Genomic DNA, 12,500 nt, shown 5'->3' with positions numbered 1-12,500 from the left:
TAATTTTAGAATGGACAGCATTTATATGAAAGCAGATAAACTTGATCATCAGAATTAGTTTTGGTTTTAGTGGTTGCTTATGGTAGGGTCCTTACTATGGGAATTTGACAATCTCAGCGTAAGCATGAACAAAACTAAATGTCTTAGCAATGATCAAAGGAGGCTGTCACACCTTGCTTCCTTGTTAGCCCGCATCTAAAAATGTGAGGTTGGGTAAATACTTGAGATATTGCTCTCCTTCAAAATTGTTTTGAAGAGACTTATGCTTAACTATTCAATGTTTTTCTGAAGTAGCCTACATTACATATTTCTAAAGAAAGATGCCAATATGTCTATGTGTTGACCAGGATGCTCAAGTGAGGTAGCTCACTTCCTGTCTGGAGATGGCCATGTGATTGTGCGCATGCGTGGGCTCCCCTTCAGTGCCACGACCCAGCAGGTGCTACAGTTCTTCTCAGGGCCCCAAGCAATGGATGCCAAAGGAGAGGGAGTGTGCCAGGTGAAAGGGCCCACTAGCGGGGGATGCCAGGTTGCAGGTGGCACTGCGGGGATCCTGTTGGTCCGCTACGCTGATGGGCGGCCCACGGGTGACGCCTTTGTGTTGTTCTCGACGGAGGAGCAGGCTCAGCTGGCCCTGAAGAAGCACAAGCAGCGCCTCGGGAAACGCTACATTGAGCTGTTCAAGAGCACAGCTGCTGAGGTCACACAGGTGTGTGTGTGTGTGTGTGTGTTTGTGTGTGTGTGTGAGAGAGAGAATCAGGTTGCATGCCAAAGCATTTAACATATTTGATTTGTTAAAATGTCAGTGCAGTTAATTATATGTGCATGATTCCACTGATCAATTTGAATTCAAGAGCAATGAACCAGAGTTGTGCCTCTGCATACATACGTGTGTTTGTTTGTGTGTGTGTGTGTGTGTGTGTTTGCGCACTCTTTTGCCTCTTTTGTCTGTGCCAGAGTGAGCACATCCATGTACACACCTCATTGAGCAAACATTGCTAGCAGAGGGCAGTAAAATATTAGCTTCCTTTGTACTTGAGCTCATTATCATAAACTCCATAAACCCTTCAGAATCATGCAAGCCCACCCAAGAGGTCAGTTATATCTGTGTATGTATTGTATATTTGCATGTGTGATTCCAGTGTCCATGCACAGCACTCCAGTTAGTAGTCTTGAAAGGTGCAGTCCAGGATGCAATTCTGCATTTAGCTATCCATTCTCTGTGTTTGTTCAAAACAGCTCTTGTGTTTGTACACAGTCCTGAAACAATGTTTCTTAGACAGCCACATGGTGTTACAGCCTATCAACATGTTGCTTCAGGGGCACAGAATGGGGGGGTGCAATTTATTAGGCTGTTGAGTTCAAATAACAACATCTTGTCAGAATCACAGACTGTGCCTTTAATCCTCAGACATCTCAGAAATGACTCAGCACTTAGTCCGATGCTAATGAGACAACTCCAACCAGCTGGTGACCTCTGAGTCCCTGGATTGTTTTCACCCCTGTGTATCAGAGTGTGTGACTTATACAAATCAGCTTGTTGAATATGATCTACTGTTTGTCATCCGTGTGTGTCAGGTTTGCAACAGGTTCTCCTCAACGCCTTTGATTTCAATGGCACCTTCTCCACTGGTTTCTATGATGGCATCACCCTTGGCAACTGGAGTGTTGCCCTTAGCAACAGGTGCATTTCCATTGACAACAGCCATTCGTGACTGTGTGCATTTGCGAGGTTTGCCCTACGACACAACCATACTGAACATTCTAGAGTTCTTGGGGGAATTCACCGCAGATATTGCACCACATGGAGTCCACATGGTGCTTAACGCACAGGTAACATATGCACATAAGAAACTACTCACACTCAGGGAGTAAGAGGGACTTACATACACTCTTATTCACACACATGCAGATTACTCTAACAGTGTGTGTGTGTGTTTGTGAAGGGCCGTCCGTCTGGCGAGTGCTTCATCCAGATGTCCTCTCCGGAGCGAGCCTTCCTGACCGCGCAGCGGTGTCACCGCCATCTGTTAAAGGAGCGCTGTGTCGAGGTGTTCCCGTGCTCCAATGATGACATGCGTCTTTTACTGAGGGGAGGGGTTATGTGCCCAAGTGGGCGGGGCTTGTCCCCACCACCATGTAAGTTACGGCGTAAGTGTGCTGGGGCAGGGTGCTTTCCCATTGGCTGGTAGGTGTGGGAGCTCTGTCACTCAATCTAAATCAATCTCTTCAGGTGTGGTGACTCATGGTATGTTTCTTTCTCCATAAAATGGACCATTTGGGATGATCACATCAGCATTGGCTAAATCAAGCTGTCACTCAAACCTGGTGAGGGGTGACCTGTAGAAATTCAGTAGAAATGTACTGATGGGGTGGACAAGGTGTTATAGCATAATGGTGTTGATGAATGTGAATGTTGGTGTGTCCACGCATAGCCACTAATGAATTGTGTCTGTTGATTGAAAGTCAGCTTTGGCTCCCATTCGGATCATTTGATGAAACACTACTACTGCAAACAAGATGGGAAGAGAAGGGTTCATAGTGCATTATGTAGAATTCACTGTAGAATAGAGTCACAGCGGTGTATCAGCAATCCAATTGATCATATGGGAAGTTCCATGGAGTGCCTCTTCCCATCCTGTTGGTAGGAGAGCTCACTGGTCTCTTCATCAGTGTGTTGTTTCACAGACGATAATAATTGCACAGATTCCACTTGCGTAGATGTATTGCAACTGTATGTGTGTAGCTTGCAGGGTCCTCTGTGAATGTGGCTGAAGGAGATGAACATATTTGAATATTTGCATTTGCAGGTGTCTCCAACCCCTCTTACTTTCCACATATGGGGATGATGCTTCCCATGGAAGCATCTCTTTATCCAGCCCACTTCCTGGTCAACACGCCACATCCACTGCCCTTTTACACTGCCTACTACCCCAGGTACAACCCTTATATATACAGTCAATGGGTACACCACATGGACACTCCCCACAGCTGTAAGTGCTAATGGACATACTGTATCAGTGCAGCCATGTGGCTTTGCTAACGATGGATGTTTTTTTGTCCCCCCCCCCCCCCAGTCCCCCAGGCTCCCCGCCACCACTGGGCTTCTACCCATCAGTATCCTCCCAGTGCCACACCTTACCTGCACCTGCACACGCCCTTCCCAGCACAGTCAACCAGGTGACCCCTCAGGACACACACAGGCGCACGCGCGCGCGCACACACACACACACACACACACACACACACACACACACACACACACACACACACACACACACACACACACACACACACACACACACACACACACACACACACACACACACACACACACACACACACACACACAGGCACACCTGTTGGCTCTAAATATCCCTTCCTCGTTACATACCAGTGCACACACACACACACACACACACACACAGAGAGAGAGAGACAGACAGAGAGAAGGAAGGAGAGAGAGATAGATAGAGAAACAGGTTGCTGTTCACGGCCAGCTTTAGAGCGGATGAGTGAATTGAGGATGGGAAACCTGAGTGACATGTTCATTGCGGTCTTCTGTACAGCATATAATCTTCTAATAGCAACAGCCTCTCCTCCAAGAGATTGTATTGTGAATCTGATGGCTCACCCACTCCTACAACCAGAAGAACAAGCCTGTCCTCCCCAAATCCACCGCACAGGTTTGGGTGGGGTGCACTTGGCTTTAAAACCAGTGTCAACTTGAGCCAGAGTTTTGCATGTAGCCACACACACACACACAGAGAAAGAGAAAGAAAGAGAGAGAGAGAGAGAGAGTGAGTGAGAGAGAGAAACACACCCATATTAAAGAGATATACACACACAGTCTCACACACATCAACTTCTTATGCCTCAGTGATACTCACTTTCTATCTCACACACATCTTCATTTGTGTCCAGTATTCACCTGCTGATGGCCTCTCACACACATTTGAGCACACCCAACTCACCCACCCTAAAGAATGGATGTGTATTTAAGCAGGGAGGTAAGGGAGGATTACAGCCCTATGTCTCTTGGTGCATGTGTGTATGGGTGGGGCAGTGTGTGTGTGTGTGTGTGTGTGTTAGCTGTGGTGTTGGGAGAAGGGTGCGGTGTGTGGGTCTGTGGGTAAAATCCTTCAGAGGTTAAAGGGCATTGTGATGGGAGGAGGGCCAAGTAACACAACTAAATATCACCTTCCCCTTTCTCAGGTCGACAACAATGACGTCCTAGTTACAGTTCCTGCCTTACTCTCGGCCAAGCAGCCGGTCACAGAGCAGAGTCTGGGAGTTGGAGCTTTGCTGGACCTGCAGATGTCTTGGAACAGGACATAATATTAAGGACAGCTGAATACATTGAACAGTAGCTGTGCATTTTGTATTTGTGCTCTTAGATATATTCATTTAGTTATTTATACAGAACTGTTAAAGGTGCAGTCAGTTGTGTTGTGAAAAATGAAATTATTCAACAAAATACCTACAAAACAATGCCATGCCTGAAGGATCATAGTGGACAGTTGTTCCCTGTCTTCTGTGTATGTATGTGTGGGACATACAGTAGTACAGGAGTACTGGAGAAAACGGCTTGCAGAATTACATCATCATTTTAAGTCTAGAGAAGCATTTTATTGTTTTGACAACAGCTACTTATTGCACCTAAAACACCAAAATGTCTAAAATGTGTGTGTACTGTGTGTGTGTGTGTGTGAGAGAGAGAGAGAGAAAGAGAGAGTGAGAGATATTGAGAGAGTAAAGATAGTCCATGTTTACATGTTTGTCCTCAACTAGTAGTTGTTTTGTGAGCATGAAAACCTAGTTATTTTCTAATGTCTGATGTGTTTCACCAAGTTCTCAGGGAACTCCAGGAGTTTTTTCCTCACAGCAAATGCACATTACCTCCAGATGTAACAGGTCCCTTATGCAAAGTGACCAAAAACTAGACACACAGCATACTCTCCTCCCAGTCTGTGTGCTTGCAGGGAAGCAGCCCTGAGTGCGGTGAAGGTAACTTGCTCTACAAATTGAGCTGCAGAAAGGTTAAAAGAGACCCAATCCAGGAGGCCTAGATAATTCATAATTGTAGACCACATAATACTTATGTGTTTCATTACAGAATATCATAGTATACCACTCTGTATGTGCCTGTGAGACAGTTGGACAGAAACATGATCTGATTATAGAATATATTTTAAGTACATCTTTTGTATGTCTGTCTATTTTGATTTTAAATGTAGCTTTTAGGTCTTTGAATTGGCTTTTATGTAAAAAAAAAAAAATCCTTTGTGAATGAAGATGTTACATTTTTCTTGTGTTTACAATGTCTGCCAAATTGAAATGCACTGTTGATTCAGAAGATCATCATGCTTCATGTTTGTGTGTCTCTGAAAACAATGCTTGCCATCAATTCCAACATTTAAATATCGGGCAGTACAGTATCCAAACCGCGGATTCCAAAAATCACAAGTGGATCATGATGTGAATGAGCTCCTCTGATCAACAAAGAACTTCCCACACCCAGAGCAGTGTGTATGTGTCTAAATTGGGAGCATATTGTATGTAGGTGTGCTTTTAAAGTGTGTCTGCATCTGTGTAAGGCTTCCTTCTGTACATTACAGTAGATGAGTAAGTTGAAATATAACACAATGTGATGTAATTTGACCCAGAACCTAAATAAAGAAACTGAAGCTGAAAGCGTTTTGATTGATAATTATGTACTGTGACACGACCTGCATTACAAGATGTGCAGTGGCACCTGACACAATACCTGACCAAGCTGTCTGTACCATACAAGCTACTAATATGGATTGGGCATGAAAATAGCCATAACCCTGGTCAGTTTTTCTTTCTGTTTGTGTTTGTGTGTGTGTGTACAAAAAAAAAAGACATCACTCATTAGCATTTTAAAGTCACTTGAATTTATTTACAATGATGTGAAATACTGATGAGGCTTAAGAAAACTGTTCACATGGAGATAGAAATACAGGCTTGGGTGCCTTCTAAGTTCAGCTCTGAGAACAGGAATTTGGACACTTCTCCTTTACAAAGACTCTTGTTAACATATGTCTGTCATTCACAAATAATCTATTGACAAACATCTCTGTAAAAAGACTGATGTACTGCTTCATATCTATAAGAATGAAGGAGGTTTAAGAATTTGGAATTTCAGGTGGGAGTTCTACAGCGGTGGTGTCTGGTGCCCTCCTCTGGTCACTGTTCATGCCTGCATTGGATGAATCTGGGTCAGTAAATTCAGGCGCTATTAGGATAAAATGCTATTATGACTGAAATGTTACTGTGCCAAAAGTTATCTATCCAGGGGATGAGGAGGCATTTTTGACATTTTCTCCACATTTGTTCATGTCAGTAACACACGCTTAAAAGCTCTTGTCATGAAGCGTCATTTACAAATCTTACACTCTCTCCCTCTTCCCCCCTCTCTCTGTCTGTCTCTGCAGAGAGCACAGTACACCATACCTCTTCAACCTGATGCATTTCTAACCTCTCACGCACCAAGAAAATCTCAACAACACACTCTCTCTCTCTCTTTTACACACACACACACACACACACACACACACACACACACACACACACACCCATACATTTTAACTTATTATAGCATTCTAATGGGTTGTCTCCCAGTGTGAAAAGAGAGGGGAGAGGCAGAGAGGAGAGCTGATTCCATTGACTCTCTCACTCCCCATTAAGAGTGGCAGCCACACGAGAGCAGTACAAATCCTCATAGTCTCTGCATAATCAGCACTATATTAGCGTCTGACACTGCTAGTAATCGCAATGGTCCCACCAGGACTTTAGGACCATAATGAAAAAAGGCTTATTTCCTCCATAAGCTTTCAAAGCAATTCAATTAATTCTAAATGTTTTGGCAGCGCTGGCAGCTTAGAATCATATGACAGAGTGAGATGGCACTTGTGTAGTTCCTGTTCTTGAATGGTTCATATCAGTAAAATGGAGACAGGTAGGCATTCAAAAGTATAAAATACATATACACCAGGGAGATCTGTCAGACTGTTTCTTCATGTCTGGTTATTGAGACAAAAAGAACAGATTGGTGAGCAAGAGGATAAAAATTGGATGAATTTCTTGGACGTTGCTTGGCAACTGTGCCCAAAACAACACAACATAGATATCACTCCACCAGTCTGCATGCTGATGGATGGGATGTGTTGTCTTTTACCATCTCTCTCTCTCTCTTTCTCTCTCTCTCTCTTCCTATCTACCTCAATCTCTCGCACACACACATTCTTTGTCTCTCTCTCTGTCTGTCTGTCTGTCTGTCTGTCTGACTGACTCACAAGCTTTCTCTTTCATAAACATACAATTTTGTTTCACAGACATGCACATAACTCACTCTGTTAATGTCCCTTTCTCTCACACACAGTCACCCCCTCATTATCTTTCTCTCTTGATCTCACACACACACACTTGTAAATACCCTGAAGACTTGACACTAAAAACCCAGTACTAAATATCAAAGGCGTCACACAAGATTAAACTAAGAGTCCAAATGAGGCTCAATCTCATATAGAACCTTTTTGTAACATCTGCATCTCTTGCCCACAATGTCTAAGTCGTTCCTGTGGTATTTAAAATGACCAATTATTTAAGGAGACTTCAGGAAATCTGAAAATACTTTAAAATATGCCAATATAAATGTTTTCATCAGTATGTGTGTGTGTGTGTGTGTGTGTGCGTGTGTGTGTGTGTAAGAAAGTCTTAGAGTTCGGTCATCAGTAGAGTCCTCAGCAGTTTCTCTCTGTCCATTTTCAGATCTTCCGTACTACTACCACTGCACACACACATACACAGACAGATACACAAATCCACACACACACACACACACACACACACACACACACACACACACACACACACACACACACACACACACACACACACACACACACACACACAGAGTCAAGAGAGAGGTTGAGTCAGGTCAGGGTCATTCAGTCTTTTTCTTGTGTGTCCATGCAAGGTAATGATAAGAGTGTGTGGGCATGCACATGCATGTGTGTATTTGTGAGCATGCATGTATGTGCGTGCATGTGTGTGTGTGTGTGTGAGTGTGTGTGTGTGTGTGTGTGTGTGTGTGTGTGTCTCACCTCTCAGTATGTGCTGGCTTACAGGGCAGTAGGTGTGGGATGGAGGTCTGGTAGAACAGTGGAGAGTCACACTTGTCCATCTGCTACAGAAAAATGGAGCAGTCACACATAAGCTCATACACACGCTCCCAAAATACACTAGAACACACACACACGCACACACACACACACACACACACACACACACACGCTGCCCACTCACACACACAAAAACACCCACTTACACAGGCAAAGGCCCACACACATCCCATCAGGAATTTTTATTGACTAATTCACCCGTGTGTGACCACACACATGGATGCACATGGTATACATGAACACACACACACACACACACACACACACACACACACACACACAGTGCCATTACTGGTGAGTATATGGGTGACTGTACCTGTTTATCCAGTACACACACACACAGTGTTATTACCGGTGGGTATATAGGTGGTTGAATCTGTTTATCCAGTGAGTTGATGGAGCCTAATTTTCCCATGCTGCTTTGTGAGGAGATTGCTGCAAGGGCCTCTGGGAGATCATCTTCATCACTATGGTTACTACAGAGCAAACAACCAGAGGCAACACATGAGCCCAGTGCTTATACATAGATGTGTGTGTGTGTGTGTGTGTGTGTGTGTTCGCACGCACGCTTGTAATTGTGACTCACAAGCTAAACTGTCTGACCAGTCTTCGGCGGCGATCTTTAGGTTTTTCTGCCTCCTGAGACCTAAATAATAAAGATAAAAAAAAAGAAAACAGATTTTGTGACAGCTCAATATAATACCTTAAGACTAGCATATAATTGCATTTAGAGGTGTGTGTGTGTGTGTGTGTGTGTGTGTGTACACGTCGTGTCTAAAAAGAGTGAACATATTACCTGGCAGGCTGTGCTGCAGGGGAGGAATGGTCCTTCTCCACCTTTGAAACCAGCAGATCAAGATGTCTGATCAGTACAAGTGAGAATGAAATCATTAACACACAAAACTTCAGACTCTGGCTCAGAGACTTTGGAGAGGCTTCTGGATTCTAATCTGCTATGAAAAGATAGTTACAATATCCCTACCATGGAAATTAATCAGTCAGGCTAGAAATGATAGGCCATGCATTTGAATTGATAGGATTTCATTCATTATTAAATTGGAGAGAAATGGGGAATAAAAATGTTTTCACTACTAGATGAACATCTGACAAGTAGAGGTCACCATCTTGTAAACAGGTCATACAGTCTTTCCTTCAGCATGTCAAAGAGATAAGATGAGGCATTACATAACAACCATGACAAGACTCACACCGCGGTCTCATTCAACACAGCCCATCCTCCATCATAATCCCTCTGAGTCTACACGCAAAGCAGCCCAATGAAGGAGCCCCCCCCCAGGCCAAGTCAGTGAAGAGAAGCCCAGAGCCTCATCACAGCCTGGTGACCTGTAGGCTGACTGATCTCAGATCAGCGATCACTCACTCACCCGGAGGACGTTGCTCTTCTTCATCTGCTCCTCCAGGAGGGAGGGCGACGAGGGCAGGCTCTTCTCAGACAAGGGCTTCTCCTCCGCCTGACCGTGAGAGTTTAATATCACCGTTATTATTGTTGCTACCGCTGCTGCTGCTGCTGCTGTTGTTGTTGTCATAGGCAAAGTGGGATTTGTTGGAGGGGGGCAGGGGGTGGCAGGGGATTTGTAATGCCAGGAACAAGTAGTGGTGGTGGGAACATTGCTCTGAGGCATACACTCATTTTGAAAAATAGGTATTGATTTCTGTTTTCTCATTAAGAAAGACAAGCATCACACTAAGAATGCATTATTAAATATAAATCAGACAGGAAGAGAGAGAAAGAGAGAGAGAGAGAGAGAGAGCGAGAGAAAGAGAGAGAGAGAGAGGGGGAGAAAGAGAGAAGGCGCAAAGGTGGATAAAGCTGAGAGAGGGAGAGAGAAAGAGTGTTTGTCTGAGACAGACGGGAGGAAGACAGTTAAAGAGAAAGAGAAGGTATTAGTTTCTCTTTCTCTCTAATCTGTCTCTTTTAATCCAACATTTCACCTCAGAAACTCTAAAATCCTCCTCTTTACAAGAGGACGGAAATCCCCCTCCTGTATTAAGGGAATGTAATCCCCGCCTCTGACCGTGTTCATGTTGATGTGGAGAGTCGGCCAGGGAGACGAATCCACCACTGCCTCCAGCTGCTGCTGTTGCTGTAGGGGTACAGCCCAGGCTTCTGAAACAGACACACACACACATGCATGTGCACGCACGCACACACACACACACACACACACACACGCACACGCACACACGCACATTAACAGTCCCTCCTCCACAGTGGAGTTACAGAATGTACAGTACAGGCACACTCATGGACGAACACACACACACACACACACACACACACACACACGCACAGGCACAACGTTCAGTGTGGACTCACTGGGCTTTGAGAGTGTGAGGCCAAGTGCTTCTTGATTGCTGTAGAGGTGGTGGTGGCAGTAGTGGCGGATTGAGGAATACGGGGCCTCATTCTCCTCCAAGCTGAAGCGATGGGCATCAGCGCTGCTCATTGGAAAGCTACAAAACATCTCCAAATTTGAAACAGCTTCAACTTGTTGTAGACTTTTCAAGGCATTACTCCCCATTGTGGAGGTATGCACACACACACACACAAAGGTTTATACATTTGGAGATTCTGTGCTTCTACAAGTCAAAGAGGAGGATCTGAGACATGGGCTCTACCCTCTACCCTGCATGTTCTTACTATATTATTTGCTTGTGTTATGCACATAGATTTTTTTGCTGTGTGTTTTGGGTTAGCATTGTTGTATGTGTATAGTAAATGGAATGGGTGCACATTTGGAACAGACAGAACGAGGCAGGACATGCCCTAAAATAGTTCAAAACCAGTCAGTGCTTCAGAGGCATAGAGGGCAGTGAGGACTCACACAGACACGTTTATGTGCATCTGTGTGCTGAATAACAGGGTGTGACTGTGAACAATAGAAAATGTGAACAATAGAAATGTGCAATGGAATATGCATAATGGATAATGGTGATTTATTAAATTGGATTGATGTTTATATTTCATCAATTCTTAAAAAAGGGGGTTGGAAAATAGATGAAACTCACAAATCTTCTTCTTCTCTTACACACACACACACACACACACACACTTACACACACACACACAGTAAATACACCCAAAGTGCGCTATACAACTTTCACTGAGATATATATGAGCGCCATTAGTTTCTCTTTAGTATTTCAAGGATTCACAGAGGAGGGGCACAGCTGAAAGATTGTAAACAGTGCATTTGTTTTATTAAGACAGTTACCACAGCAACAGCACTAGTAGACTATGGCATCAACAAAAGGGCTCCCCTTCATGTTGGATTGTAAGGCAGCAAGAGAAGACATAATTAAAAAAGTAAAAACAGTGGCCACTGACACATTCTGAATGTAAAACAGCAAAAATCAGCCTATTCAGCAGGTTAATGCCTAAGAAAATCTCAGATTCACGCTGGCAAAAAAGTTATAAATCCTCAAGTAGATATTTAGACTCCCAGACAAAATATAAGGCAAGTAAGTAAGACACAGTAATTACGTGATTTAGGATCATAAGACATTAAGGATGATATTTAGGATCATATGACACTCATCCTCTGTCCAATCAGGGGGAGACTAGAGGAAGCGTTTATGATGACGACGATGATGATGATGATGATGTTACAAGATGAGCGATGAGGTGATTGAATCACGACGAGGCCACTGGGTGAGGTGCCACACACATCCACGCACACACGCACGGACACACACACAAACACACGCACGCATGTACGCACACACTCATAAACACACACACAGACACACACGCAGGCACACACACACTTTGCCCCTTCAGAGTGCAGTCATATGTTTGTCATGGTAAACCACCGACACACTCCTGCTTCCTCGTTCTTCACTGAAAACACACACACACACACACACACACACACCATATATTTGAACATTTGGAAATGAAATGAAGGAATGGATACATACAGTATAGATACATACAGTATGTGAGCATATGCATGGTTTAATGTATGCCTTTGTGCAACAGAGTGGCTTAATGCATTGATACATATCTATCCATGTGCCACAGTGTGCAAACTCTAGAATATTCTGTAGCAAATATGGTTGAGCCAGTAATGAAATCAAAGTAGAATTACAGTCTGAGAGATACATAACGGCGACTGCCATAGAATTCTCTTAACTGCTGATTACAAAGCTGTTTGGTATCCAAATATGGTACAAAATGTTAAAAGGCTCAGTATGAGTCAGATGTTTTGAACATCAAAAGGGGTGACCCTAACCCATCCGTAATGTTCCCTTGCATGTGTGCGTGTGTGT

The 12,500-nt window shown here is 43.9% G+C and overlaps 2 protein-coding genes across 5 annotated transcripts in view; one reads left to right on the top strand and one right to left on the bottom strand.

The window, feature by feature from the left end:
• Positions 1-5,694, top strand: part of esrp1 (epithelial splicing regulatory protein 1) — a 9,127-nt gene extending 3,433 nt beyond the window's left edge. For 2 of the 4 annotated variants that reach the window (XM_076281093.1, XM_076281092.1), the window contains exons 10-15: positions 348-709; positions 1,579-1,833; positions 1,947-2,151; positions 2,811-2,937; positions 3,078-3,180; positions 4,216-5,694. In XM_076281093.1, coding sequence (XP_076137208.1) covers positions 348-709; positions 1,579-1,833; positions 1,947-2,151; positions 2,811-2,937; positions 3,078-3,180; positions 4,216-4,338 — 1,175 coding nt within the window. In that variant the 3' untranslated portion in view covers positions 4,339-5,694. Of the gene's footprint in view, positions 1-347; positions 710-1,578; positions 1,834-1,946; positions 2,152-2,810; positions 2,938-3,077; positions 3,181-3,924; positions 4,011-4,215 lie in introns of all 4 variants that reach the window. The other 2 variants (XM_076281095.1, XM_076281094.1) reach the window with 2 other exon arrangements.
• A 274-nt stretch (positions 5,695-5,968) lies between these two features.
• epb41l4b (erythrocyte membrane protein band 4.1 like 4B) overlaps positions 5,969-12,500 on the bottom strand; it is a 15,583-nt gene continuing 9,051 nt past the window's right edge. Inside the window, exons 16-23 of the mRNA XM_076281307.1 lie at positions 10,546-10,682; positions 10,190-10,335; positions 9,584-9,904; positions 9,004-9,152; positions 8,794-8,853; positions 8,545-8,683; positions 8,130-8,212; positions 5,969-7,813 (exon numbers count right to left, since the gene is read on the bottom strand). Coding sequence (XP_076137422.1) covers positions 7,741-7,813; positions 8,130-8,212; positions 8,545-8,683; positions 8,794-8,853; positions 9,004-9,152; positions 9,584-9,904; positions 10,190-10,335; positions 10,546-10,682 — 1,108 coding nt within the window. The 3' untranslated portion in view covers positions 5,969-7,740. The remainder of the gene's footprint in view (positions 7,814-8,129; positions 8,213-8,544; positions 8,684-8,793; positions 8,854-9,003; positions 9,153-9,583; positions 9,905-10,189; positions 10,336-10,545; positions 10,683-12,500) is intronic.

The sequence above is a fragment of the Alosa pseudoharengus genome, unplaced genomic scaffold, assembly GCF_046254945.1.
Source record: "Alosa pseudoharengus isolate Yale_2024_CS ecotype anadromous, Long Island Sound unplaced genomic scaffold, YU_APseudo_1.1 YU_APseudo_1.1_scf_12, whole genome shotgun sequence".
Taxonomy (NCBI): Eukaryota; Metazoa; Chordata; class Actinopteri; order Clupeiformes; family Clupeidae; genus Alosa; species Alosa pseudoharengus.
The sequence above is the reverse complement of the archived record's forward strand: the minus strand, read 5'-3'. Positions and strand labels throughout refer to the sequence as shown.